Source organism: Rhinoderma darwinii, chromosome 1, assembly GCF_050947455.1.
Source record: "Rhinoderma darwinii isolate aRhiDar2 chromosome 1, aRhiDar2.hap1, whole genome shotgun sequence".
Classification (NCBI taxonomy): domain Eukaryota; kingdom Metazoa; phylum Chordata; class Amphibia; order Anura; family Rhinodermatidae; genus Rhinoderma; species Rhinoderma darwinii.
The window spans coordinates 458,315,588-458,342,577 of record NC_134687.1 but is presented as its reverse complement, the minus strand read 5'-3'; the positions used below and the strand labels follow the sequence as shown (position 1 = coordinate 458,342,577).

Sequence of the window (26,990 nt, the reverse complement as noted above, 5' to 3'; positions counted from 1 at the left end):
TGAGCCTTATGTAAGATATTTCTATTGATTCTAATCTCCAATTAACCAAGAATGGGTTTAGGCACTTGACTGAGCACATCCTGTCTTTTTGATCTGAGAATCTAACGTACATCAATAGGTGGTTGCCTGGTGAACAAACTAGGCATTCCAGCGCGAAGGACCCTGTACGGATAAAGGCATCCTCTCCCATCAATCTGCATCCCTATGCATTGCCCTACAGGATGTTGCTGATGTTTCATTATTTGTGTGCCCGTACCCTTGGTATTTGTGGAGTTTATGTAGTTGGTTACTATTGACGGATTTGTTTTCTTTTTATTATATTATGCAGCCAGTCAAGACTACAAATCTATAAACTGGTATCTATTTTTAGTGTGTAAGTATAGTGAACTGAAAAATGTTTTCAGTATGACCTGAAGTGCCAGTTTCTAATTTTACAAAGCTGACACTTTATATTTTAAAAGCATTATTATATGCCATGCAAACTAAATAACTTCTCAAAAATATATGGACTAACGTTTCTTTATAGAAATAATAAATCGTGCAGAAAACTGAACAGAGCTGCTCAAGTGAAGATGTTTCAACATTAAAAAGTTGAGAAAACTAGGTAATAGGTAGTTACCCATAATTTTATATCCTTAGTCGTGTTTTTTTTTTTCGTTTAACCTCTTGGAGACACGGCCTGTTTTGGCCTTGTGGAGACAATGATTTTTTTTCAAATCTGACGTGTCACTTTATGTGGTAATAACGTAGGAATGCTTTTACTTATCCAAGCGATTCTGAGATTTTCTCGTGACATATTGTACTTTGTTAGTGAAAAATTTGATCGATTAAATTCAATATTTGTTTGTTGAAAACACCAAAATTTAGGGAAAAATGTGCTTTTTTCTAAATTTAAATGTATCTGCTTGTAAGGGCTTATTCAGACGAACGTATCATACGTCCGTGCAACGCGCGTGATTTCCACATGCCTCGCACGGACCTATGTTAGTCAATGGGGCCGTTCAGACAGTCCGTGATTTTCACGCAGCGTGAGTCCGCTGCGTAAAACTCACGTCATGTCCTATATTTATGTATTGTTCGCGCATCACACACCCATTGAAGTCAATGGGTGCGTGAAAATCACGCGCAGCACACGGGAGCACTTCCGTTGGACGAGCGTGATTCGTGCAACAGCAGTAAAAACTATGAATGAAAACAGAAAAGCACCACGTGCTTTTCTGTTTACAAACAGAGTGTCATAATGATGGCGGCTGCGTGAAACTCACCCAGCCACGCATCATACAGGGATGACACACTGAGCTGTAATGGACCTTTTGCGCGCGCACATGCTCGTGTGAATCCGGCCTAAGACCTCACGAAATAGTTACTAGTTTACATTTCTCATATGTCTACTTTATGTTTGAATCATTTTTTGAACGTCATTTGATTTTTCTAGGACGTTACAAGGCTTAGAACTTGAGAAGCAATTTCTCACATCAAATTTCAAAAGGCTATATTTTCAGGGACCAGTTCAGTTCTGAAGTGGCTTTGAGGGCCTTGTATATTAAAGTCCCCATAAATCACCCCATTTTAAAAAGTACACCCCTCAAAGTATTCAAAACAGCATTCAGAAAGTGTCTTAAAGAGGCTCTGTCACCAGATTATAAGTGCCCTATCTCCTACATAATCTGATCGGCGCTGTAACGTTAAGTGTTTTTTTTATTTTGAAAAAATGATCAATTTTGAGCAAGTTATGCACAACTTTAGATTTATGCTAATTCGTTTCTTAATAGACAACTGGGCGTGTTTTTACTTTTTTACCAACTGGGCGTTGTAAAGAGAAGTGTATGACGCTGGCCAATCATTGACCAATCAGCGTCATACTCTTCTCTCCATTCATTTTTTGCAGTACTCGCAACACAGCGTGATCTTGCGAGATCATGCTGTGCAGTCACATACTCCCATATTAACTTTACCGAAGAGTCTCGGGAGTGAATAGACATCACTTCCAGCCAGGACGCGATGTCTATTCATCACTCCCGACATTTCGGTAAAGTTTCTGTGAATGACCGCACACGTGATCTCGCATGATCATTCTTTGCTGCTAGTACTGCTAAAAATGAATGGAGATAAGTGTATGACACTTTTTCAAAATAAAAAACACTGTTGTTATCTACATTACAGATCCAATCACATTATGTAGGAGATGGGGCACTTATAATGTGGTGACAGAGCCTCTTTAACCCTTTAGGTGTTTCACAGGAATTAAAAGCAAGTGGAGGTGAAATGTACAAATTTTCTTTTTTTTGCCAAAATTTATTTGTAATAAAAAAAAAATTCTGTAACACAGAAGGTTTTATCAGAGAAACACCATTCAATATTTATTGCCTGGGTTCTGCAGCTTTTAGAAATATCCCACACGTGTGCTAATAGACTGAAACACAGGCCTCAGAAGCAAAGGAGCACCTAGTGGATTTTCAGGCCTCCTTTCTATTAGAAAATATTTTAGGCACCATCTCAGGTTTGAAAAGGTCTTGTGGTGCCAAAACATAGGGAAAACCCTCAAAAAGACACCATTTTGGAAACTACACCCCAAGGGAATTAATCTAGGGGTATAAGTGAGCATTTTGATCCCACAGTTTTTTTTGCTGAACTTAGTGGAATTAGGCAGTGGAAATGATTATCAACATTTTTGACACTAAAATGTTGCATTTTTTAATTTCCACAAGGGATAAAGGAAAAAAAAAGCACCCCAACAATTGTAAAGCAATTTCTCCCGAGTACGGTAATACCCCACATGTGGTCATAAACGGTTGTTTGGACACACTGCAGGGCTCAGAAAGGCAGGAGCGCTATTTGGCATGCAGATTTTGCGGATTGGATTTTTGGGTGCCATGTCGCATTTGCAAAACCCTGAGGTACCAGAGTACAATGGAAGCCCCCAAGAAGTGAACCCATTTTCGAACTACACCCCTCAAGGCATTTATCATTTGCCTGGACAAATGACAGGGCTCAGAAGTGAAGAGCACCATATGCGTTTTGAGGCCTATTTTGGTGATTTTCACAGCATTGGCCCACAATTGCAGTGCCCTGAAGTCAAATAGTAAAACAAACCTCCAAGCAATGACCCCTATCTTGGAAACTACTAAAGTAGGGCATATTAAGTGGTGCAGTGAGCATTTTGGCCCGACTTGTTTTTTCATTAGAAATGAATGCATAGCAGATGGTGCAAAGTAAAAATTAAAATTTTCCGCTGATATGCCATTTTAGTGCACAATATGTTGTTCCCAGTTTGTGCCACTGAAGACAAATGCCTCATAAAATGTTAAGCAGGTTGTCCAGAGTATGGCGATACCATATATGTGAAGTAAAATGCTGGAGGGCTTGGAAGGGAGGAAGCGCCATTTGGCTTTTGGAGCGCAGACTTTGCTTGGTAGTTCTGTTTGCGGTATTGCTAGTATTTCGGTTTATAATGTGGGGGCATATGTAAGCTGGGCAGAATACATCAGGGTATAATAAGAGTGTATAATAATGGATTGCATTGCCATAGAACAGAGACAGAACTTTTTTATGTTTTCTGCAACGGAGCTGTGTAAGGGCTTATTTGCTGTGTTATAATCTGTAGATTTCATTGGTACCATGTTTGGGTACATGCGAATTCATTTTTTAATTTTTTTGATCCTTTTTGTTCCATTTTTTTGGCAAGCAAGGTGACCAAGAACCAGCAATTCTGACTTCTTTTTTTTTTTATTCATTTTTTTTTACAGTGTTCACAGTGGGCTATAAATGACATTTCACTTTATCCTGCGGGTCAATACGATTACGGCAATACCATATATATATATATGTGTTTTTTTTGTGTTTTACAGCGTTTGCACAATAAAATCCCTTTTTTTTTATTTTTTTGTGTCCCCATACTCTGAGAGCCATAACTTTTTTTTTTTTTTTTTATTTTTCATCAAAAAAGCTGTGTAGGACTTGTTCTTTGCGGGACAGGTTGCAATTTTTATTGGTACTGTTTTTGGGGTAAATGTGACTTTTTGATCCCTTTTTATTCTATGTTTTGTGAGGAGTGGTGAAAAAAATAGCGATTCTGGCGTTGTTTTTTATTTTATTTTTTGCAGTGTTCACCGAATAGGAAAAATAACATTACGGTTCTATAGTCTGGGTCGGTACGCGGTGATACCAAATATGTGTACTTTTTATTTTATTTTTAATGTTTTCATTTTTTCCCCCAATAATAAAATACATATTATAGGGAAAAAGGTATTTATTTTTTTTTATTTATTTATTTATTTTTTTTTAATTTTTTTGTAAACTTTTTTTTGGTCCCGCTAGGGGACTGGAAACCCTGCACTTCTGATCTTTACTCTAATACATTGCACTACCCACGTAGTTATTCACTGACCGCAAGCCTATTAGGCCCCACCTCTGGGCGGGGCCTAATCGGCTTCCATACGTGGCAGACCAGGAGGCCATTGTTAGGCCTCTGGGTGCCATAGCAACGATCTGCAACACTGCGCATCGCAGCGATGCTGATCAGCTAAAACCCACTAAGATGCCGCGATCGCTTTTGATCTTGGCATATAAGGGGTTAATGGGCAGGGATTGGAGCTAGCTCCGTTCCCTGCCATTACAGCTCTGTCTCAGCTGTAATATACAGCTGACACCGGTGACTGATGTCGCAGGCTCCGCTTCTGAGCTTGCGCCATCTTGTTTCTGGGTACAGAAGCCTTTTAGACCCCGCCTTCGGGCGAGACCTTGCAGGCTTCCGTACATGGCAGGCCTCTTGTCTGCCGGAGCAGTCATTGGAACCTAGCGATTACATTGCTGGGTTCCGATCTGCTGATAAAACCCCATAGATGCAGCGCTCGCTTTTGAGCGCTGCATTTTAGGGGTTAATCGGCCGGATCGGAGACTAGCTCCGGTCCTGGCCATGCAGCAGGGTGTCAGCTGCAATATACAGCTGACGCCCGCTGGCGATGGTGCGGGCTCCGCTTCTGAGCCCGCACCATCATCATCGCCTACTATTACGTAGCTGTGCCTTAAGACCTTGGCGACAGCAACGTAATAGTACGTGACATGTTGCCAAGGGGTTAATCTGTAGTAAACCTTTGTTTCTGACAGTATAATTGCATACGTATGCAGCTGCTTTACATTCTTGTAGTATAAAGGTCACTTTGCAAATCAGAGGAAAACTGTGAATGGTATAATGACCTGCGATATATTCTCGGAAAACTGATGACAAAACTGATCCCATAGTTCCCTACGGGATTAATCTTGTGTCCGGCAGCATCAGTTGTGATGCCGGACTTCTAACCGTTGCATGCTACGTTTCTTTGTCCAGCTATGGCTGCCAGACAGGTTTTTCCCATCGGTTGTGTCCGGCTGAAGCAAAAAAAGTACTGGACGGACACAAATGATATATGTGACGATACTGGAGAAAAGTGCTAACAGGTTGAATCTTCGGATTTGGTTTCTGTTGCACCAAATACTAATATATACTGTAAAGTTGCTTTTTGTATGTTTTTATATCTATACTTGGGACTAGGGGAGACATAGTTGGAAATGATTTAGCAGGAGTTGGTGAATTCGACTTAATTCAATGGTTTTTGGACAATTATATTTTTGTTTTAGACTAAATTTCCACGTTCATGGCTTTTTGGTATGGCTATATTATGGGGTGGGCCCGAAGGTACCAGGCATTTTGTGGCTGCTAAGATGTAAATCAAGTATTGGGTATAGACATGGATACAGTGGCGGACATACTATAGTTGCAATCTGTGCAGTTTCACAGGGGCCCAGTAGATTAGGAAGTGCACAGACAGTTTAAAATAAGTTTCCTATAGTCTGATTGTATGTACGGGACTAAACTGCTCATGGCTCGCAATTAGTGGATTGTTAAACTATTCGAGCAGTGGGCTCATATACTGTTCTTGCATGGGACCCTCTGCTGTCTGTGCCTGCCCCTGCATGAATATATCTATATGAGATTAGACAAATTACTGTAGACTTTAAGAGCCAGTTGGTTCACACAAAGCAACCCAAAAAGGTTAGTGTGTGAGCGTGAAGTATATCTATATCTATCACGCGCACACACCGCTACTCGGGGACAAACTTCATGCCACAATGTGAAGTCTAGCCACAATGCGGTTTACCTAGGTTAGACGTAAACTACTTCTAGCCCATGTGTTTTGACCCTTGGGGAAGAAATAATGTAAAAGTACTGCAGCTCATGTGACTAGCAGGAAAAAAAAGAACACGTATATTTATATTACACCATCGCACAAGCTGCATGTAGATGGTAAGGACTTGTTCGTCCACTGCTGTGTGGACCATTTTTAGTTTGGTCAGGCGTATTTTGGAGGCTAGAAAGGTTAAAGGCATGCATCATTGTAGGATTTTTCTGGGTCATTTTGACAGTACGATTTTCTTTAAGCATTGTCTTAAATTACTCATTTAGTATATATTTTTTTCTGAGATACTCTATTGAATATCTATTTCAACAACTCTTCTTTTTTTTTTCTTTTCTTTCTAGTGACCGATATGCAATCGGAGAAATTGCTAAAGCTGGGAGGCAGTATGGAGACTAACCCATCTGAAAACTTATGTCAGAACGGGCCTCAACCTCATTACTCAGATCATCCTTCATCTTCCGAATCTGTCATCAACTCCTGTAGTACAGCAGCACCCCCAGGTGTGGCTGGTTTCAATGACCGCATAACGGAGTCTAGTACTGAGGGCCTAGTTCTTAGAAAAGAAGCTTTGCAGTCGCTGAAGCTAAGCCTTCATATGCAGGAAACTGACCTGTGTAAGCACTTTTTCTGGAGAGAAATTCCATCTACTGCCTTGCAACATTTAACTTTCTTGGAAAATTCTGCATGTGATTATTTTAGTGCCAAACTAATAGAATAACCTTCAAAATAATGAATGTCTCTATTTGGCATTTTGTAATTAACGCCCCAGATTACTGATAGAAGTTTTCCTGCATTAAGTTTAACAATTCAAGGTCCCTGGCAAGCTCTCCTGTTATGTTCGTTTTAGTAAATAATTGCAATCCCCATGAAATAACAAATATGGAGCACTTACTGCGTGTAGTGCCATTCCTCTGTTATTCTTCCTTGAAGTGTATGAATGAATTGACAACTGGTGTATCCCTGCAAACTATGGCACTATTAGCACTGATTGGTGTGTGTGTGTGTGTGTGTGTGTGTGTGTGTGTACACACGTACATTCCCATTGACAATGGGAATGGTGACTCCCAGTATCCAATTTATTTAATACATTTCTAGGAGGCATAACAGAGTAAATTGAGTAATTTCAAAGGTTATTTTGGAAAATTACGATTTATACAATTCCCTATTATGTAAGTGTAGATTAGAGGCTCTGTCACCAGATTTTCAAACCCCTATCTCGTATTGCAGCAGATCGGCGCTGCAATGTAGATAACAGTAACGTTTTGGTTTTTTTCAAAAACGAGCATTTTTGGCCAAGTTATGAGCATTTTTATATTTATGCAAATGAGCCTTTCTTAAGTACAACTGGGCGTGTTTAAAGTTAAGTCCAACTGGGCGTGTATTGTGTGTGTACATCTGGGCGTTTTTACTTGTTTTACTAGCTGGGCGTTGTGAATAGAAGTGTATGATGCTGACGAATCAGCATCATCCACTTCTCTTCGTTAACACCCAGCTTCTGGCAGTGCAGACACACAGCGTGTTCTCCAGAGATCACGCTGTGACGTCACTTCCTGCCCCAGGTCCTGCATCGTGTCGGACGAGCGAGGACACATCGGCACCAGGCGACAGAGGCGAAGTGGATGATGCTGATTCGTCAGCATCATACACTTCTATTCACAACGCCCAGCTAGTAAAACAAGTAAAAACGCCCAGATGTACACACACAATACACGCCCACTTGGACTTAACTTTAAACACGCCCAGTTGTACTTAAGAAAGGCTCATTTGCATAAATATAAAAATGCTCATAACTTGGCCAAAAATGCTCGTTTTTGAAAAAAACCAAAACGTTACTGTTATCTACATTGCAGCGCCGATCTGCTGCAATACGAGATAGGGGTTTGGAAATCTGGTGACAGAGGCTCTTTAACTAAAAGTGAATTGACATCAACTTTAGTTTACATGGAACAAAGAAAAAGTAATTTCCCTATTAAGTGTAGCGCATATCTAACCGTTCAAGGTATAAACTGTGGTTCTCCTGTATAAAGTGCGTTCAGAATGGAACATATTAGGCTTCGTTCACCTCTGCGTCAGGGATCTGTTCCGACGTTATGTTGGAGCTTTCCGTCGGAACGGAGCCCTGACAGACACAAATGGAAACCATAGGTTTCCGTTTCTAACACCATTGATTTCAATGGTGACGGATCCGGTGCCAATGGTTTCCGTTTGTCTCCGTTGTGCAAGGGTTTTTAGTCGTTTTGACGGAATCAATACCGTAGTCGACTATGCTATTTCAATGGTGATGGTAACGGAAACCTTTTGCTTTCCGTTTGTGTCAGTCAGGGTCCCGTTCTGATGGACAGCTCAGACGGAACGTCGGAACGGGACCCAGGCGCAGGTGTGAACGAAGCCTTAGATTATATAGTTCCTAGTGTGCAGTTAATCTGTCATCAGATAGTCATTTACATAATGAAGACCCAAAAGTAGATATAAACAAGGTAATAAAACTATCTGGCGAGTGTTTCCTCTTCACAGTTGGCCACTAGTTTGATGAGTATAACCATCTATAGATGCTCTCTTACTCTTTTCCTGCATCCTTTTACTCTTGCTCGTGTTATCATCTTGTGTGCTATGCTTGTTGCATTGCCTATTTTAAAGTAAATTTTAGTTATGCATTTTGAGTAGGTCTACATTTGAACATTGAATGGGTGCATACCCAAGAGCTCACCTAATTTTATGATGTATGTATTCTCTTTAGCCTTCAGTAATGCTCCCCTACCACTTGAGCGAGAGGAGCAAATACGTTTGCAAGCCAGACGTCGCTTGGAGGAACAGTTAAAACAGTACAGAATTAAACGGCAACAGGAGAGGGTGAGCCCAAAGATCATAACTGTGTTTCCTTTTTAATATAATCAACAAATGTGATCCAATTATGTAATCTACCAGGGGAATTACATAGTTGAAAAAAGACACAGACCCATAAGGTTCAACCTATAATCCTACTGTGTTAATCCAAAGGAAGGCAAAACCCTCGTGAGGTTGATGCCAATTGCCTCATTAAAGGAAAAATTCCTCCCTGACTCCAAATATGGCAATCCGAATAAATCCCTGGATCGACGTCCCATCTCCAGAATCTAGTACTCGTAACTTGTAATATTATATTTTTCAAGAAAGGCATCAAGGCCCTTCTTGAACTTGTTCAGAGAATGAACCATCACAACATCCTGTGGCAGAGAGCTCCATAATCTCACTCCTCTTACAGTAAAGAATCCCCGTCTGACTGTGGTGAAAGGTTTTCTCCTCCAGACGTAGAGGATGCCCCCTTGTCCTTGTTACAGGCCTAGGTGTAAAAAATAATTCGAAAGATCTCTGTACTGTTCAATGACATATTTGTAATTAGATCGCCCTTAAGCCGTCTTTTTTTTTTCTAAACTGAATAGACCCAAGTTTGATAACCTTTCTTAGTACTGCAATCCACCAATTCCCTTCATTACCTTGGTCGCTTTTCTTTGCACCCATTCTTGTTCTGCCATGTCCTTCTTATACACAGCTGCCCAAAATTGTGCACACTATTCAATGTGTGGGCTCACTAGTGATTCGTATAAAGGCAAAACTATGTTCTTGTCATGAGCATCTATACCTCTTTTGCATCCCATGATTTTATTTGGCTTGGCAGCAGCTGTCTGGCACTGGTTGCTAAAGGTAAATGTGCTGTTAACCAATATCCCAAAGTCTTTTTCAGTAGCAGTTTTATCCAGTGTTTTACGATTTATTGTATCATTGTAAAATTTGTTTCCTTGGCGCATAACCTTACATTTTATCCTCATTGAAATTAATTTGCCATTTCTCTGCCCAAACCTCCAGCTTCCCCAAATCCAATCTGTAATATTACATTATCTTCCTCTGTGTTGATTACTTTACAGAGCTTAGTATCATCTGCAAATACTGAAATTATACTCTGTAAACCCTCTACAAGGTATTTAATAAATTTATAAAAAAAAAAAAGAGGGCCCAATTCTGACCCTACAGGTAACTGTGACCTACTCTGAAGATGTACCATTAAAGGCTATGTAAACCTTTGAAAGCGATTTTATAATTAAAAAAAAAAAGTCAATCAGTCTGTTTTGTGCAACTTTATAATTTTAGTTTTTATTAAAATTATTTTTACTTTTTGACATACAGCTGCTTTGTATTCTGTATACAGAGCAGCTGTATCGTGTGCTAAGATCTGAATCTATCAGATCCACAGGACTGGCAGGTTCAGTGAAAGCGGGTCGCAGGATCGACATGTAATCGATCACATCTAAGTTATGAACTTAGATGTGATGGATAACACAGACCTGTAGCCTACCAACGTAATCTGCTATTTTAATTCAGCCTCTCAGAAACAAATGTAATTGAAAAAAAAAAACTAATAATAATTCAAAAGGAAATTGTGTTTCCAAATCGACTTTGTAAATATCAGAACACGTATGATGTTTTTGTGAGTTTTTTTATATTTTATGTATTGCTTGAGAATGTGGTTTTGCATAAATTGGATTTACGTTTTCATACAAACCTGAAACGCATACATCAGACCATAAAAACCCTTAAATCTTACCTCCTGGGAATTTCGATTTAAATGCTATTATTCCCAATCCCTAATTCTCCACCAAAGTCATACCCACAGCGGTTCAGGAAAAATAGATGGGGCTGCTATGTGCAGGGTTCTCACAATGTAGATGTTGAGTTCTTGTGACTACAGATAATTAACTGAATTTCTTTCCCTGTTTACGGCTGGATTTACACAGTTTTTTTTTTTTCGTGTTATTCACATAAAAAACACCTACAGTTTGCAGCGTTTTTTTTTTGTTTTTTTTTTGTTTGTGGGAAATTGATTGGGAATATCCAACTCTAGAGAAACCTTCATTTTTAGGTGGAGGTCTGCTTAAAAGTCCTTTGCCTATTGCTAAAATGTAACATATAGGCTGTGTCTTTAAACCTGTCTTCACTGTTTTTTATTTGTTCCCGTTTTTTCATAAAAATGGGGGTTATTAGTACAAAGTATGGGGAAACATATTTGCAAAAGTTGTACACCTTAATTGTCTTGCGTTTTTTCTTCTATTATAACTTATTTTTTATGCATATCCTTTCTTATAGTCTATCCAATCAACTCCTAAAAGTCGCCCCTCAAGCACTTTGGATCCCGAACTTATGTTTAATCCAGATACTCTTCCTCGGGCCAGCACTGTTTCAATGACTAAGGAGTATTCTTTCTTGCGCACAAGTGTCCCACGGGGACCCAAACTAGGCAGCCTTGGCCTCCTAACATCTTCCAAAGAGAAGTCATCCAAATCTTCAAAGTCTTCCAGCAAGATACGTTCATTGGCAGATTACCGCAGAGAATCTTCAGAAACAAACAATGCCAGTGTAGGTTATTCAGATTCTTCTCCTGGCTCCCTGAAGCCCAACAGGGGAAGTCTTACATCTGTAGTGTCCGAGATCAGTGTGGAAGGAGGACAAAGAGCAGAGAGTATGAGTTATATTGCTGACTACAGCTCGGAGTTTGATGGAAGCGATTTGAGCATAAGGCATGATGGCAATGAAAGTGATGGCTCTACTCATAGCAGTGTTTCTGCTGGACATGGTATTTACTTGAATGCTGTGTCTCCGAGGAGGGAAGAGGAATACATTGTAAATGGTCAGAGCATAGCTGTAGAGGATGTAGGACAGTTCCCATCACTCAGAGATGTACTACAAGCAGCTGCCGCAGAGCAACGTGCTCAGGACCTTGAGAGTAATGGGGAACCTCGAAGCCGGAGAGACAGCATTTCAAGCAGGTAAGGAATTGTTGTTTTTTCCATTCACGCGAAAGCTTTTGCAGACTGGTTATTATTGCAAGCAGTATATCAATACTGTTGTGCAGTGTTCTCCAACTAGTGGTTTCTGGGCACCCTCATGTGGCTCCCCAGCAGGTGCCTGCTCTAAGGCTATGTTCACACAGAGTTTTTTTTTGCCTACAAGCCGTTTGCCGCTTTTTTCGCTTGCTCCCATTGACCGCCACGGGAAAATACGCTGCGAAATATGCTTTCTCTGCCTCTTATTGATGTCAATGTGAGGTCAGAGACGTAAACGCCCAAAGATAGGGCATGTCGCTTCTTCTTCCCATGAGCGTTTTTTTCCGCTCGCGGGAGAAAAAAAACGCCTCTGCCTCCCATTGAAATCAATGGGAGGCATTTTCGGACGGTTTTTGGTGCGTTTTCTGACGTGGTTTCCGCGTAAAAAAGAAACTGTGTGAACTGGGCCTAAATACTATTGTGCCCTAGTGTGATGTTATAGTGTAACTGAAACTTGGCACTAAGATTATATCATAGGAAATTAACACAGGGGTAAGAGCCACATGACTGGGGCATAACTTTTATAGACTTTCTCCCTTTTAATAACCAGTGTGCAAAAACACCACTTATCGGATGTGAAACTGGCTTGCAAGCAAGAAAAAGTTGCGGATCCCCTGCTGTAGTGCATAACAATTATGCATTTGGTCTTTACTTAATTATTGGAGATTTGAGTAAATAGATTAAGCCAGGTGTCCTTTTTAGAAAAATCTCACAACCAACATAAATCTCAAAACCGTGGCTGCAGTTTGACATCAATATTTTCAGTGCAGCACTTTTCTCCCTCTGTTTTTCAAAAACTAGAGTTGGTGCATTTTTTTTCCCCCTGTAAAATAAGCTTTTATCTCTGAAATTGGGATGCTTACATTGTAGTTATTTTAATTTTACTACATGAATATTATAACACTGGGCAGTATAGTATTATATGTGGGCATACATCAACTAACTAAATGGTTTTAGAGAAGTAGGCAATAACCGGTACAAATAAAAATCCTAAGCGATGAGTGGGGGAGTTGGTGCAAAAGTTTTAAAAACATAACTTAGTATTTTAGCTTGAAAAGTACATTACTGAAGTCAAAAAGTCTGGGGCATTGTTCATGCTTCTCTGCTAATGTTACGTCTCTGCCTTACATCCGGGATATGTCGCTACCTTTTATGCAGTATAAATTCATATTTGAAGCAGATACACATAGAGAATGCTGCCTGAAGTCTTTCCATGGTATATTTATTCTAACGTGATGGGACAATCCATCTTACACTGCCTACAATTTCCAGGTTCACCCATTATCTGCATTTTCTATCATATTACCTTTAAGGCAGTATTCATTATTATAGGTTATTGCTATTGTGAGCCCATATGCTCCTATAAGTTTACAATGATTTGCCATCTATTTGTCTTTTGATGTACAGTATTTCAATGGAGAGCTCCATTGCTGGCACCCACGATGAACTACTTCAGGTTCTCAAGGATAAGATGAGACTGGAGGGGCAGCTGGAGTCACTAAACGCAGAAGCCAGCCAGGTGAAAACCATGTTCTTTCGTATTTTCTTCACTCGGGGTGCCCATACACGTAGCGGCATGGCTTGTAGCATATTGAATCCATGTGTACGGGTACCCTTATTTTACGAGCTACAAATACAAATTGGGTTGTGACGTTTTATCTATTCATTACAAATTGGTCTATAACATACTTGATATTATAGTTAAAGCGGTAAATATGTAACTAATGTTCTTACTTTCCTGGAAAGAAATTTTATGATTGTAAAAATTGAAAAATAAACAAAATGAATGGTTTATACACAGTCTCTTTACAAAGAATCCGTAATGGGAAAGACTTCCGTTTTTAGATAGAAATCTGTGTTCCGCCATTCATGGCCACCCGTGACCGATAAGTCTAAATTTAACAATACTGATTGTACCATTGGAATTGTTTTTGAATAGGCACTAAAAGAAAAGACTGAGCTCCAGGCCCAGCTGGCAGCAGTAAGCACCAGGCTTCAAGCAGAGGTCGAGCACAGTTTTGCCAGCCAGCATAAGCAAGAATCTCTAAGTTCGGAAGTTGGCACCCTGAAGAAGTCCTGCACAGATCTGGAGAGGGCAATGGCAGATCTTCAGAACAGCTTAGAAGCGAAGAGTAGCAGCTTGGTTTCATTGGGCAATGACTTGCAAGTTGCGGAAGAACAATATCAACGTCTGATGAGCAAAGTAGAAGAGTTACAAAGGACAATCATTCAGAAAGATAACGTTGGTGAGATTGATGTGTTACTTACATATACATAAAGCAGTTTTGACATAGTTTTGTTTGGCCATATTTCGATGAGTTCTTACCAACAGACTGCCCGCAGATAATAATTTTTCTAGCTCTCTAAATCGGTTCCACCAACTTTAAATAAACATTGATTATAACTTTGTGTAATGCTATTTTTCTGTACTGTGTAGACCTGACTATAGCTGACAACCTATTATAATGTTATATCCCACATAGTTCATGATCTGCGACAACAAACTGTGTCACTTCAGTACCAGATGCAGCAGGTTCAACTGGACCGCACAACATTAACAAACAAACTGAAAGCTTCAAAGGCAGAAATAACTTCACTGCAGCAAACACGTGAGTGGTACCAGCAGCAACTCGCACTGGCTCAAGAAGCACGTGTCAGACTCCAAAGCGAGATGGCAAACATACAGGTAAATTCCTAGCTCCTTAATAATGGGCATTAACCATACTTAAAAAAAATTAAAAAAATTGTATGTGTTCATAATATATTATTTTATGTTTTCATAGGCTGGGCAGATGAGCCAGGCTGGTATTCTGGAGCATCTTAAAATCGAGAATGAGACTCTTACACACCAGCTGACTGAGACACATCACAGGACGATTAAAGAAAAGGAACGCATTGCTGCACAACTTCAGACTATTGAGGTAATGGGGCATTTCCTAATTTCAAAGCTAAAACGAACAAACTTCAGTACTATAATCGTACTGTACACACATCTCTAGGGCAATGTAAGGGTCTGTTCACATCTGCGTTAGGGTTTTCCGTTGTTCTGTTCCGTCATAGGAGCAGTACAACAAAAAAATGAAAGTGCTGGATCCGATTCTTGACGGACAGCCACAGCGCCCGACAGAAGCCATTGACTTTAATGGGGTTTGTCGGGTTTATATAATACGGTCTATCCTTTTTTTTTTTTTTTTTCGGGACAAAATAGCTCTACATACTGCGCTATTTTTTCTGGCAAAAAATATGCAGATGTGTACAGAGCCTTATGCATTTTAGAAGGTTGAGAAGTTTCCTGGAGCAACTCAATATCTTATTTAAGATGACAATAAGGGTATGTTCACACGCTTACTAAAAAACGTCAGAAAATACGGAGCTGTTTTTCAGAGAAAACCGCATCTGATTTTCAGGCGTTTTTGAAGCTGAAAATGAAACTTCTTCTAATTTGGAGCTTCTTTTGAGGTGTTTTTTGAGGCATTTTCATAGTGTTCAATGGAAAATGTGCTCCAAAAAACCCTTCAAGAAGTGACATGCTACTTCTTTTTACGAAGCGTTTTTTTATGCTCCGTTTTTTAAGACAGATGCGTAAAAAGTCGCCCCATATGAACTAAATGCTGTTTTTCCCATTGATTTCAATGGGCAGATGTTTGTAGGCGTTCAGCTTCCGTTTTTTTAAGGCGTGTTTCGAGGCGTAAATGCCCCAAAATACGCCTGAAGACACTGCGTGTGAACATACCCTAAGACATCCCTTCAAATGTATTTATTTTTTTAACTCCTTGCAGGCTGACATGTTGGACCAGGAGGCTGCATTCCATCAGATACAAGAAGCAAAACACATGGTGGAAGAAGACCTCCAGAGAAAATTGGATGAATTTGAGATGGAGAGAGAACAGCTTCAAAAACTTGCAGATTCTGCTACGGCTTTGGAAAGAGAAGTAGAGCAGGTTTGTTTATGAATTATTGGCATGTAATTGGGTTCTGCCTGTAAATACTTTTGTACTGTAGGAAACTGATAAATCTAATTTAGATTTAATTTTTTTTTTTATTAGTTAAAGCTGAATTTGAACCAGAAAGACCTGCAGCTTGAGGCACTCCAGCAGGAATACCTTGATATCTTAAGACAGCTAACTTCAACCCAAGAAACTCTTCACACCAAAGATCAATCGCTGAATGATCTTCAAATGAGATATGATGAACTTGACGCCAGGCTTGTGGAGCTACAAAATGATCTATCTTCAAAAGATGATTCTATCCAGTATCTTCAAAACCAAAAGATTGTTCTAGAGGTTGCATTACAGGCAGCCAAGCTGGAGCAAGATGACCTGGATCAGGGAGCCAAAAAACTAGAAGAAGGAACTGAAGCTGCAGCAGAAATGTTGGAAAAACTGCGTCAAGATATCGCTGTTAAATCTGGACAGGTAACAAAATAAAACGTGGCATCAAAACTGAGAATTAATTAAAGAGACTCTGTCACCAGATTATAAGAGCCCTATCTCCTACATAATCTGATCGGCGCTGTGATGTAGATAACCGCAGTGGTTTTTATTTTGAAAAACGATCATTTTTGAGCAAGTTATGAGCTAGATTAGATTTATGCTAATGAGTTTCTCAATGGACAACTGGGCGTGTTTTTACTTTTTACCAACTGGGTGTTGTACAGAGGAGTGTATGACGCTGATCAATCAGTGACCCATCAGTGTCCTACACTTCTTATTGTTCCAGCCCAGCATGATCCACAGCACAGTGAGATTGTGCAGTGAAAGAAGCTGGGCTGGAACAATGAGAAGTGTATGTCACTGATTGGTCACTGATTGGTCAGCCTCATACACTTCTTTACAACACCCAGTTGGTAAAAAGTAAAAACACGCCCAGTTGTCCATTGAGAAATTAATTAGCATAAATCTAAACTGGCTCATAACTTGCTCAAAAATTATCGTTTTTCAAAATAAAAGCCACTGCTGTTATCTACATTACAGCGCCGATCAGATTATGTAGGAGATAGGGCTCTTATAATCTGGTGACAGAGCCTCTTTAAACCTTGTTCAATCCAGCAATATGTTCAATATATGTATGAGTTATTTTAAACTGACAGGCAGGCTGGTTTTAAACTATTCTTATTTTTTGTAGGCGGAAACTCTGCTGCAAGAGAATAACCTTCTCAAAAAACAAACCCAAAAAGTGAAGGAACAATTTGTCCAACAGAAAGTGAGTCCTAAAAATCACCCTTTATTACTACTTTTTTGCACATATTAGTTCGGTTAGGCGTAATCATGGCACGCGATTACGAGCACGGCCGACTGCCGCGTGCTGCATTTTCGGGCCGTGCTCCCATACAAAGTATGGGAGCACGGCCCGTAAAAAACGAAAAGTAGTACATGCTCCATAATTCGCTGCACAGTTCTACGGCACGGACACCCTTCCGTAGCGGTACGGAAAGGTGTCCGCGGCCAATAGAACCTGACTGGTCCGTAATTGCAGACCGTATTGCGGTCTGCAATTAGAGATTTTCTACAGTTGTGTGCATGGGGCCTTATGCTCATATATTATTTTTTTGTGCGTGTGTGTTTCTGCCTATTCTCAAACAAACTTTGAACAGATATACTTATTTCTCTAGGCAGGCTTGCTGTAAATTATAATTTAAGGTAAAGTACATATTAAACACAGATTCTCTGTGTGATCAATAAAGAAATACAAAGGTAAATATATGGAACAATACTAAATTATGATATACAAACATAGAGATAAAATGGTTATGGGCATTATAGAAGGGTCCCCTGATCCGGTCAGCCATTCTTTTGAATGATGGCTTCCTTAGATGTCAGCGGTGTGTGAGAAGTTTCAGAAGCCTGACTCACCGCAATAAGCTGGTCACTGTGCTGGCTTAATTGTAAAAGGAGTTGTGTTGATGAGACAACCCCTTTAAGTTTTGCTATCTTAAAGTGGCAGCAACCATTTTATGTACTAAGCCTGAGAAACTACCTACCAATGCACATAAAGCTTGATCAGTTCTTACTACGGTTTTTGATACTCGCAGATGGAGTAACGTTTTTCGGGGAGTACTAAGAGCGTGAAGGTGCAGTTTGGAGGTTGATGTAGAATACAACAACCCTTAACATACAACTCACTCTTTTAAGGTATTCTCAGAGAGAGCGTGTGTTGAGGGCCCTAAAAGTGAAATGCATGTTGAGGGTTGTTGTCGTCTACCCCATAAGGATGCTGAATATGCCCCTTGCAACTGAAAGTGTATGGTGGAGGTTTAGGCAGGCATGCTTTCTTGGGTTTGACGTGAAATAGATTTTATTATACAGAATAGTTTATTTATCTGAGTTAAGTTTAGAATAATAATTAGTGAAACATGGTATACCACTAGACATTAATTAAGATACTTGCAAAGCATTTGTCCAGTATTTGCATATACAAGGTGCGTCCCAAAAGTAATGACCATGCTTTTTAATTTATTTTTTACGCTCCCCACGAGGGCTGCCTGAGGAAAGTGGGGATGGGGCTTGTTGCGGAGGTATCTCAAGTAGACGGCCGGACCATCCTCACTAGAGCCTAAGTCTTTCGAAGCGTCAGTACGTTACAAAATTGCACCCTTGTTTTTTACCTCTCGTCACAGATGAAAATGCAGGGGAGCATCGAGCAGCGTTATACAATCAAATATTGCATGAAACTTGGAAAAACCGCTTCAGACACTTTAAAGACGCTGAAGACCGCGTATGGGTGTGCTGCTTTGTTGTCAGCCCAAGTTTTCAGATGGCACGAGGCCTTCAAGGCTGTAAGGGAAGTCGTTGAGGATATTGCCAAAACGTGCATCCTCCACCATGACTATGCGCTGAGTCACACATCATTGGCTGTGAGGGAGTTTTTGGCGTAAAAAGATATCCCTACCCTTCCTCACCCATCCTATAGCCCTGACTTGGCACCGTGCGACTTTTTTTTTGTTTTTTTTTTGCTTCCCAAAATCAAAACTCACCTGAAAGGACACCATTTTGGTACTGCTGAAGACGTCCAGTCAGCCGCGACAAGGGCTCTGAACAATCTCTCACATGAAGACTTCCAGCACTGCTACAAAAATGGCAGTGTTGCTGGAATCGTTGTGTTCAGTCCCAGGGGACTTACTTTGAAGATGATCGAGCCTAACTGTGTGTTTTTTGAATAAAAGGATTTTTTATTTTTTTAAAATTTTAAGTCATTCCCATTACTTTTGGGATGCACCTGGTATGTGTTAATGTAGGCGATTTATTATTTATTTTACTTGCTAGACAATACATAAATATAAAAACATAGTAAGGCCCAGTTCACACTTTTTGGTGTTTTTGAAGCTGGAACTAATCAAAAAAAACATCTCCTTTTGGACAATGAATAAACTGCATCAAAGCTGCAAAATGTGAACTTGACATTCTACCCTAACTTTCATGAATAAATACGTTTCTGTAACAATACTGGTAAAAACATTTTGTTTTTCTGTTCTGGTAGGTGATGGTAGAAGCCTATCGTAGGGATGCTAGCTCCAAAGACCAACTTATAAGCGAACTCAAAGCCACCAAGAAAAAGCTAGATTCAGAGGTGAAAGAACTCCGAAGAGAGCTTCTAAAGATGCAAGGGGAAAAGTCCGCAACAGAGGTAGAAAAAGCCCGGGTTATGAAGGAAATGTCTAAGTTGCAACAACAGATGGAAGAACTTGAATCCCATCTCCAAGCTGCTCAAAATGACAGAGATGAAATGGAAATCCGTTTACAGGTTGGTATAAAGAGGCATAATTAAGTTTGTATGCCTGTTGGATGGAATTTTACTTGAGCCAGGATACTTTGCACATCCTGAACATTTCTAATCTAAGGCTTCATGCGCACTTCAGTCTTTTCCTTCAGGGTGATATCCGTTTTTGTCACTGATAGCACCCTGAACCCATTCATTTCAATGGGCTCATGCACACTTCAGTTAATTAAACGGATCCGTTGTTCCGTTCCGTCAAAAGTAGAGCATGTCCTACTTTGGTCAGTGATTCAGTGACCGTGTGGCCCATAGAAGTCAATGGGTCAGTCAAAAAAACGGATGGCACACGGAAGGCTTCCTTGTTCTGTCAGTATTTGACGGATCCATTGCCATAGCAACGGCTGGGTGAGCCAAAGTTCCCAGACTGAGACTACAGTACACATTCATTCCTGAAGATGGATGTGGAGAGACTCATAGCATTGGTGCATGATCACCCAGAACTGTGGGATACCCGGGCAGAATGCTATAAAAAGGACGCCGCGTGGGAGGAACTTGCCAAGGAGCTTTTGACGCACAGATGGCAGCAGGGAACTAGTGCCCAGCGTCACAAGATAAGTGCACACATTTCACTCCAAAACACCCAAAAAACCAAAGCAAGCCAAGCAGAGTAATCTCAAACTGTTCTCTATGCTCTGAAAGCTGCAGAAAACAGCACCAAAAACTTCTTGTAACCTTTCTATGGGTGTTTCCCGGGACAAGTGACAAGTTCAAATGAAGTTTACCTTCCGTTTTTTAAACGGAAAAACGGAAGCAAAACGTCCGTGTAAAACGGAAACACGGAACGGAAACTGAGTGCACACGGAAACAAAAACGGACACACGGATCCGTCAAAAACGGCCGATAAAACGTTGATGGAAGTGTGCATGAGGCCTAATAAGAGTGACTCTTGGGGAACCATGGAGTGAAGTTTTTAAATATTGATACAAGCCATTAGTCCTAAGATTGAAAATGTAATGGATGATTTTACTTTAAACCACACCTAATACTTTACTATATGCTAATCAAACAAAAGAAGACAAATTGTGACGTGCTCCATCAGATGCAATATCTGGTGGGACTGTTTTCTCCCCTAGAAGGGAGGGAATATGGTGTTATATATTGTACACAATATAGAGTGCAGTATGGTAACAATGTATGCTATTAAATGTGTGTTTTTAGCTGCAATGTAAATTTTATATTTTTTCAACTGTAGTTGTCCAAAATCACCTTTTTATTGCTTAGCATGCAGATGGTTAAGAAACCTTGTATAAATGAGCATATATTTAGTCCATGTTGGTTTTTTTTTCTCCCCTTGTAGTCTATACAATTTGATAAAGATCAGCTAATCTCTCTAACCCAAGACAATGCTGCACTAAAAGAACAAATAGAACTGTTACAAAATGAGGCAAAGACGTAAGTGATTTTTACCATAATGTGCAAATGTAATATATTTTTTTTTTTTTTTTTTTTTATATAAAGGATAGTCGTCTTTTGTCTTATAACCTTAAAGGCATGGTGTTGCCCTAAAAACATGTTTTTTTTTAAAAAATTAAACATTTAGTGTGTGGGTGATTAAACATTGTTCAAATTTTTTTATTTTTTTTTGGCACGAGCCATGTAATATTATAAATTATTTCTAATTTATAATACTACCCATTTTTGGCCACTAGATGGGGCTGTTCCCAAAATTGCAGCATTGCAACATTGGGTTAAAAGCCCTCGCTCTAGTGAGCTCTCAGCATCCCCCCCTCCTTTATCCTGGCTAGTGCCGGGATAAACGAGGGGTTTGAAAGGTTTAACCTGCTACACTGCGTGTCGCCATTTTTTGAGGTAACCCACAGTGTAGTAGGTTTACATACAGTAGTAAACACACAAACACGAACATACATTGAAATCTCTTACCTGCTCCTGCCGCCGCGGCTCCCTCTGGCCCGTCCGCTCCGTTTGCTGCCGCTGTTCCATGTGCACAAGTCCGGAAGCCGCGACCGGAAGTAGTAATATTACAGTCCGGCCGCGACTTCCGGTCCACAGGAAAATGGCGCCGGACGGCGCCAATTTCGAATAGGACTGTGTGGGAGCGGCGCATGCGCAGTTCCCACACAGACGCCGTACACGGACGTGAATGGGACGGGAGCCGTTCACAGTCCCTATGGGACTGTGGCTGCCGTACTCCATGTCTGTGTGTGTCGTTAATCGACACACACAGAAATGGAACAAAAAATGGCAGCCCCCATAGGGAAGAAAAAGTGTAAAAATAAGAAAAAGTAAAACACAAACACACAAATGAATAAAAACGTTTTTATTAAAGCACTAACATCTTTAACATATAAAAAAAATTATTTGCCATGACACTGTTCCTTTAACACACTGTTAACGCAATCATGGGCCAAAATATATTAGACTGAAATTTGTAATGGGTATGTCAACCGATACCCGCCCTCCAGTGATTTATCCAGTTTCCAAATCATAGGTAATAGATATATATATCTGAGAGAAAAGATGACACAAGAGACCATGCTTGTATGCTCAAAATCCTTCTCTGCGGTTTATTGATCCAAACAAGTATATAAGTATAATGACAGGAAAGGTGTAGGCTTTGGTTTCAGCCAATCATCTACAATATGGTAATGACTCTGATTCAGCCAATGAGAATATTTCAATGCATTATAATAATTCTTCACCCTCCAAGCCCCAGGTGGCCTGAACCTTGTCCCATGGAGAAGACACACATTTCAGATACACAAGTTAATGTGTCTACTTCTTATCTCACTAGAGAATGGAGACTGCAGATAAGTTTAAATCATTTAAACAGAGGGCTGAATCCCCTTCCCTCATGGTAAACAATGTCCTTGTTCATTCGACCAAGGCTATTTGATCTGCTCCTTACAAGAGTAATAAAACATTCAATTCAAGAACAGATAACATAGAATTGCTTCAGGACATCTGCTGACATATTACTTTTTACTTATTAATCTCAAGATGGCTCCTTCAGGCCAAAAGATGGATTCCAACAATCCAAAATGGACGCCTACCATACAAGATAGAGTCCATGCAAAATGTTCTCTTTTAAACATATTCTAATCACTTTCACACACCCATTATTCTTCTACATATAATAAAAACTATTGTAAACCATAGTTCAAGTTTGCAGTTTGCCAATAGCTAGTGACCTCACTAAAATGTATTGCTAAAAACGCTCTGGTGAAGGTGATAAATTACAGAGAATTTTGGAGGGGAGTATTTTTTATTTTTTTTTAACAAAGTTTAATTGTCAAAGTGAGGGTTCCTAAACTAGCCTTTCCTTGCTGCGCTTTAAGGGCAATTACAGAGCAGAAGCACAGAATGAAGAGACTGGGCTCAGACTTGACAAGCGCTCAGAAGGAGATGAAAGTCAAACACAAAGCATATGAGAATGCAGTTGGGATCCTGAGCCGACGTCTTCAGGAAGCACTGACTGCAAAAGAAACAATGGAATCTGAGCTCAATAAGCTGAAAGCGCAAATATCAGAGGGAGGCGACAGTCAAGTTTTTCAGGTACCTTGGAAATAAATCATGAAGGGGCATATTATAAGAGTTAGCCGTGACCTGTAGATGTAAAACTGAAACGTTAATTATTTTTTTTTAACCCCTTAGTGACCACCAATACGCCTTTTCACGTCGGTCACTAAGGGGCCTTCGGCTAGGCCGACGCCTTTTAACGTTCGCCTAGTCTAAGTCCTGCACGGGTCTCCCGTGCAGGCTGGAGCCGGGGCTCTGCTGTCTGATGACCGCTGAGCTCCTGCTCCAACGCCCGCGATCGAAGTTTACTTCGATCGCGGCCGTTTAACCCGTTAAATGCCGCCGTCAATAGCGACCGCGGCATTTAACTTTGTTTACAAAGGGAGTGAGCTCCCTCTGTCACCCATCGGCGGCCCGCGAATGCAATCGCGGGTCTCCGATGGGGTGTCATGGCAGCCGGGGGCTTGATCAAAGCCCCCAGGTCTGCCCTGGTCATATGCCTGTTAGGACGCGCCGGAGGCACGTCCTAACAGATTGCCTGTCAGATTTACACTGACAGGCAGTAATGCTCTGGTATACGAAGTATACCAGAGCATTATAGCAGCGATCTGAAGATCGCACAGTAAAGTCCCCTAGTGGGACTAGTGAAATAAATAATAAATGTGAAATAAAGATTAATAATAAAAGTTACAGTAAAAAAATGTATCAATTTTTTTCCATAAAAAGTGGTTTTATTTAGTAAAAGTGTAAAAAAAAAAAAAGTACACATATGTGGTATCGCCGCGACCGTAATGACTCCATTAATAAAGTTAATAGGTAATTTAAACCGCAAAGTGAACACCGTAAAAAAAAAACACAAAAAACCATGGCGAAATTGCAATTTTTTTCCATTGCCCCCCAAAAAAGTCATAATAAAAATGAATCCATAAGTCCCATGCACCCCAAAACAGTACCATTCAAAACTATGTCTTGTCCCGCAGAAAACAAGCCCAAAAAATCACTACATTGATGGAAAAATAAAAAAATTACGGCTCTTGGAAAGCCATGATGCAAAAACAAATAATTTTAGTTCAAAAGTGTTTTTATTGTGCAAAAGTCGTAAAACATAAAAAACCTCTACATATGTGGTATCGCCGTAATCGTACCGACCCATAGAATAAAGGTAACATGTTATTTACGCCGCACAGTGAACGGCATCAATTTAAAAACGCATAGAACAATGGCGGAATTTCAGGTTTTTTTTTATAATCCCCCACAAAAAAAGTTAATAAAAGTTAATAAAAAAATTATATGTACCCAAAAATGGTGCTATTAAAAAGCACAACTAATCCCGCAAAAAACAAGTCCTCATACAGCTATGTAGACGAAAAAATAACAAAATTATAGCTCTTTGAATGCGACTATAGAAAAACAAATAAAATAGCTTTGTCATTAGGGCCTAAAATGGGCTGGTCACTAAGGGGTTAAATATATATATTTATTATTTTTTATTTATTTTTTCCATAACCAGCATGCTTTTGATATTTTATATGCAGGAAAAACTGAATGGATTAAAGAGCGAATTACAGGCTGTGAGCCATAGTAAGGCCATGCTGGAGCGTGAGCTGCAAGAGGTCATATCACTAACCAGCCAGGAGCTGGAAGAATATAGAGAGAAGGTACTTGAGCTAGAAGATGAGGTGAGCAAAATGTTAATATTAGATTGTCCTGTAAAGGAATAATTTATTGTGGCCCTGCCCAAATTTGCGTTGAAATTACTGTACAAGTATATCTCTTTAGAAAGCTTGCTCAATACCAAAAAAACACTAGAATAAAATAAATCTATACCATAAATCTATACCAACAGTCCTTAACGCATAGAGCTGAGCGGTTGTTCACCTCATGCGTGAAACAAAGACCAGGATGAAAATCGGTTGTGAGTTTATGTAAAAATGTGAAACTTTAGTCTGTTGTGTAGGCTGCATAACTTATTTCTTTTTATTTTTATTTTATTCTGGTATATATTAATACTAGATTTCAAACATATCCGTTATTACCTTTTTATTATTTATTCCATGCTGCAGCTGCAGGAATCTCGTGGCTTTAAACGAAAAATAAAAAAATTGGAAGACCTAAACAAGAAACTGACACTAGAATTAGAACATGAACGAGGGAAGCTGACTGGACTTGGACAATCTAATGCTGCTTTACGTGAACACAACAGTGTACTTGAAACCGCTCTGGCAAAGAGAGAGGCAGATTTGGTACAATTGAACTTACAGGTACATACGTTTAAATTCATCTGAAGTTCTTGGCAACCAATGCCTTGTGTAAAATTGTGTAACTGAATTAGTCGAATTTAAAATGTGGCATATGGATTTTTCCATGTCTTACAGTGAAGCTACAATTTAGAGATGCTTTAAAGAATATGAGGAAATTTAGATATTGCGTGTTTCAATAATAGTACACAGGGCTGCTAGGAATCTCAAATTCCCCACAGTTGCCCTGTAGATAACTCCGCAGACAAAGGTTGTTTTATAACAGTTTGTATCTGCTCTCCACACTAAAGACTGCTGTAAATAGCAGCGTGTAGTCTGCTGACAGGAATACATTGCAGCCCAGGGTTAAAATTTCAAGAGACTCCATAATGTAGAAAAGAAAAGACTAGTGAGCTCACCCAAATTAAAGGTATGCTCTTTAGTGTTGACTGCTGGATACATGGAGGGTGCATGGATAGCTTCATGGATCACCAGCCATGGGTAATGGGTAAACGACAAAAGCTAAAATACATGAGAAAGTGCTGGATTTTATCCTTTGTCATTTACCCATTAAATTACAAGCATGGTATTACTGAAGAAGTCCTGCTTCTTAGGGGGCTTACCCGATAACAATTTAATATTATGTCATTTCATTGTGTATATGTATGTGTGTATATATATATATATATATATATATATATATATATATACGTACGTCCAGACACAGTTGAACACAGCACTCCAACACCGCTAATATTAGGCCATGTGGGGGGGCGTGGCCAGCTGCTGATGTGAGAGGACGTGTGTGGCGATAGCTCCGGGCCAGCATCCTGTCTAAAATCCTCCTGACGGTGCTGTAATCCTTGAAATTAGCCAAAATTCCTTACCAACTGCGTCGGAAGGGAAGGATAACTTCCAGGAAAAAGATGAGCCCGCCTAAAGCGATGGACGCGGCGGAAAAGCTGAAATCATATGCCCGCGTGGTGATCCAAGATGGCGTCGGCGGGAGTTCTTCTGTGCAGGCCGCGGCTGTGGCTGGGACATCCACCCCTGCTCCCTCGGAACAGGATGCAGGAATCACGCTGCAGGAGGCATCGGATAAGCTGCTGACAGCCATCCTCGAGACAAGTACGACACTAACGGCTAAGATTGATGAGGTGAGAGTGGACGTGAGCCTATTGAGGCAGGATCTGCAAAATGTGCGGGAGAGAGTCACGGAGACGGAGGGCAGGATTTCAACCTTGGAAGACCTTACTGCTAACATGCCGGCGGCTATTCAAGATCTGCTCCAGAAAGCCGACGATTTAGAAAATAGATCGCGACGCAATAATCTCCGCATTGTGGGATTGCCGGAGAGGGCAGAGGGACAGAGGCCGGGAAAATTCGTGGAAAAGTGGCTGAAGGAGATTTTTCCAGCTGCCTCCTTCTCGTTGGCGTATGCGGTGGAAAGGGCGCACGGGGTTCCAGCACGG

General features: G+C 40.2%; 1 protein-coding gene across 2 annotated transcripts in view; it reads left to right on the top strand.

Moving 5' to 3' along the window:
* GOLGA3 (golgin A3) overlaps positions 1-26,990 on the top strand; it is a 52,848-nt gene that overhangs the window by 8,722 nt on the left and 17,136 nt on the right. Inside the window, exons 3-17 of one of the 2 annotated variants that reach the window (XM_075832671.1) lie at positions 6,518-6,790; positions 8,914-9,026; positions 11,295-11,974; positions 13,439-13,550; positions 13,971-14,277; positions 14,515-14,717; positions 14,815-14,952; positions 15,811-15,972; positions 16,078-16,446; positions 17,156-17,233; positions 19,508-19,771; positions 21,102-21,196; positions 23,101-23,317; positions 24,817-24,960; positions 25,345-25,542. In XM_075832671.1, coding sequence (XP_075688786.1) covers positions 6,518-6,790; positions 8,914-9,026; positions 11,295-11,974; positions 13,439-13,550; positions 13,971-14,277; positions 14,515-14,717; positions 14,815-14,952; positions 15,811-15,972; positions 16,078-16,446; positions 17,156-17,233; positions 19,508-19,771; positions 21,102-21,196; positions 23,101-23,317; positions 24,817-24,960; positions 25,345-25,542 — 3,353 coding nt within the window. The remainder of the gene's footprint in view (positions 1-6,517; positions 6,791-8,913; positions 9,027-11,294; positions 11,975-13,438; positions 13,551-13,970; positions 14,278-14,514; positions 14,718-14,814; positions 14,953-15,810; positions 15,973-16,077; positions 16,447-17,155; positions 17,234-19,507; positions 19,772-21,101; positions 21,197-23,100; positions 23,318-24,816; positions 24,961-25,344; positions 25,543-26,990) is intronic. The other variant, XM_075832680.1, reaches the window with a different exon arrangement.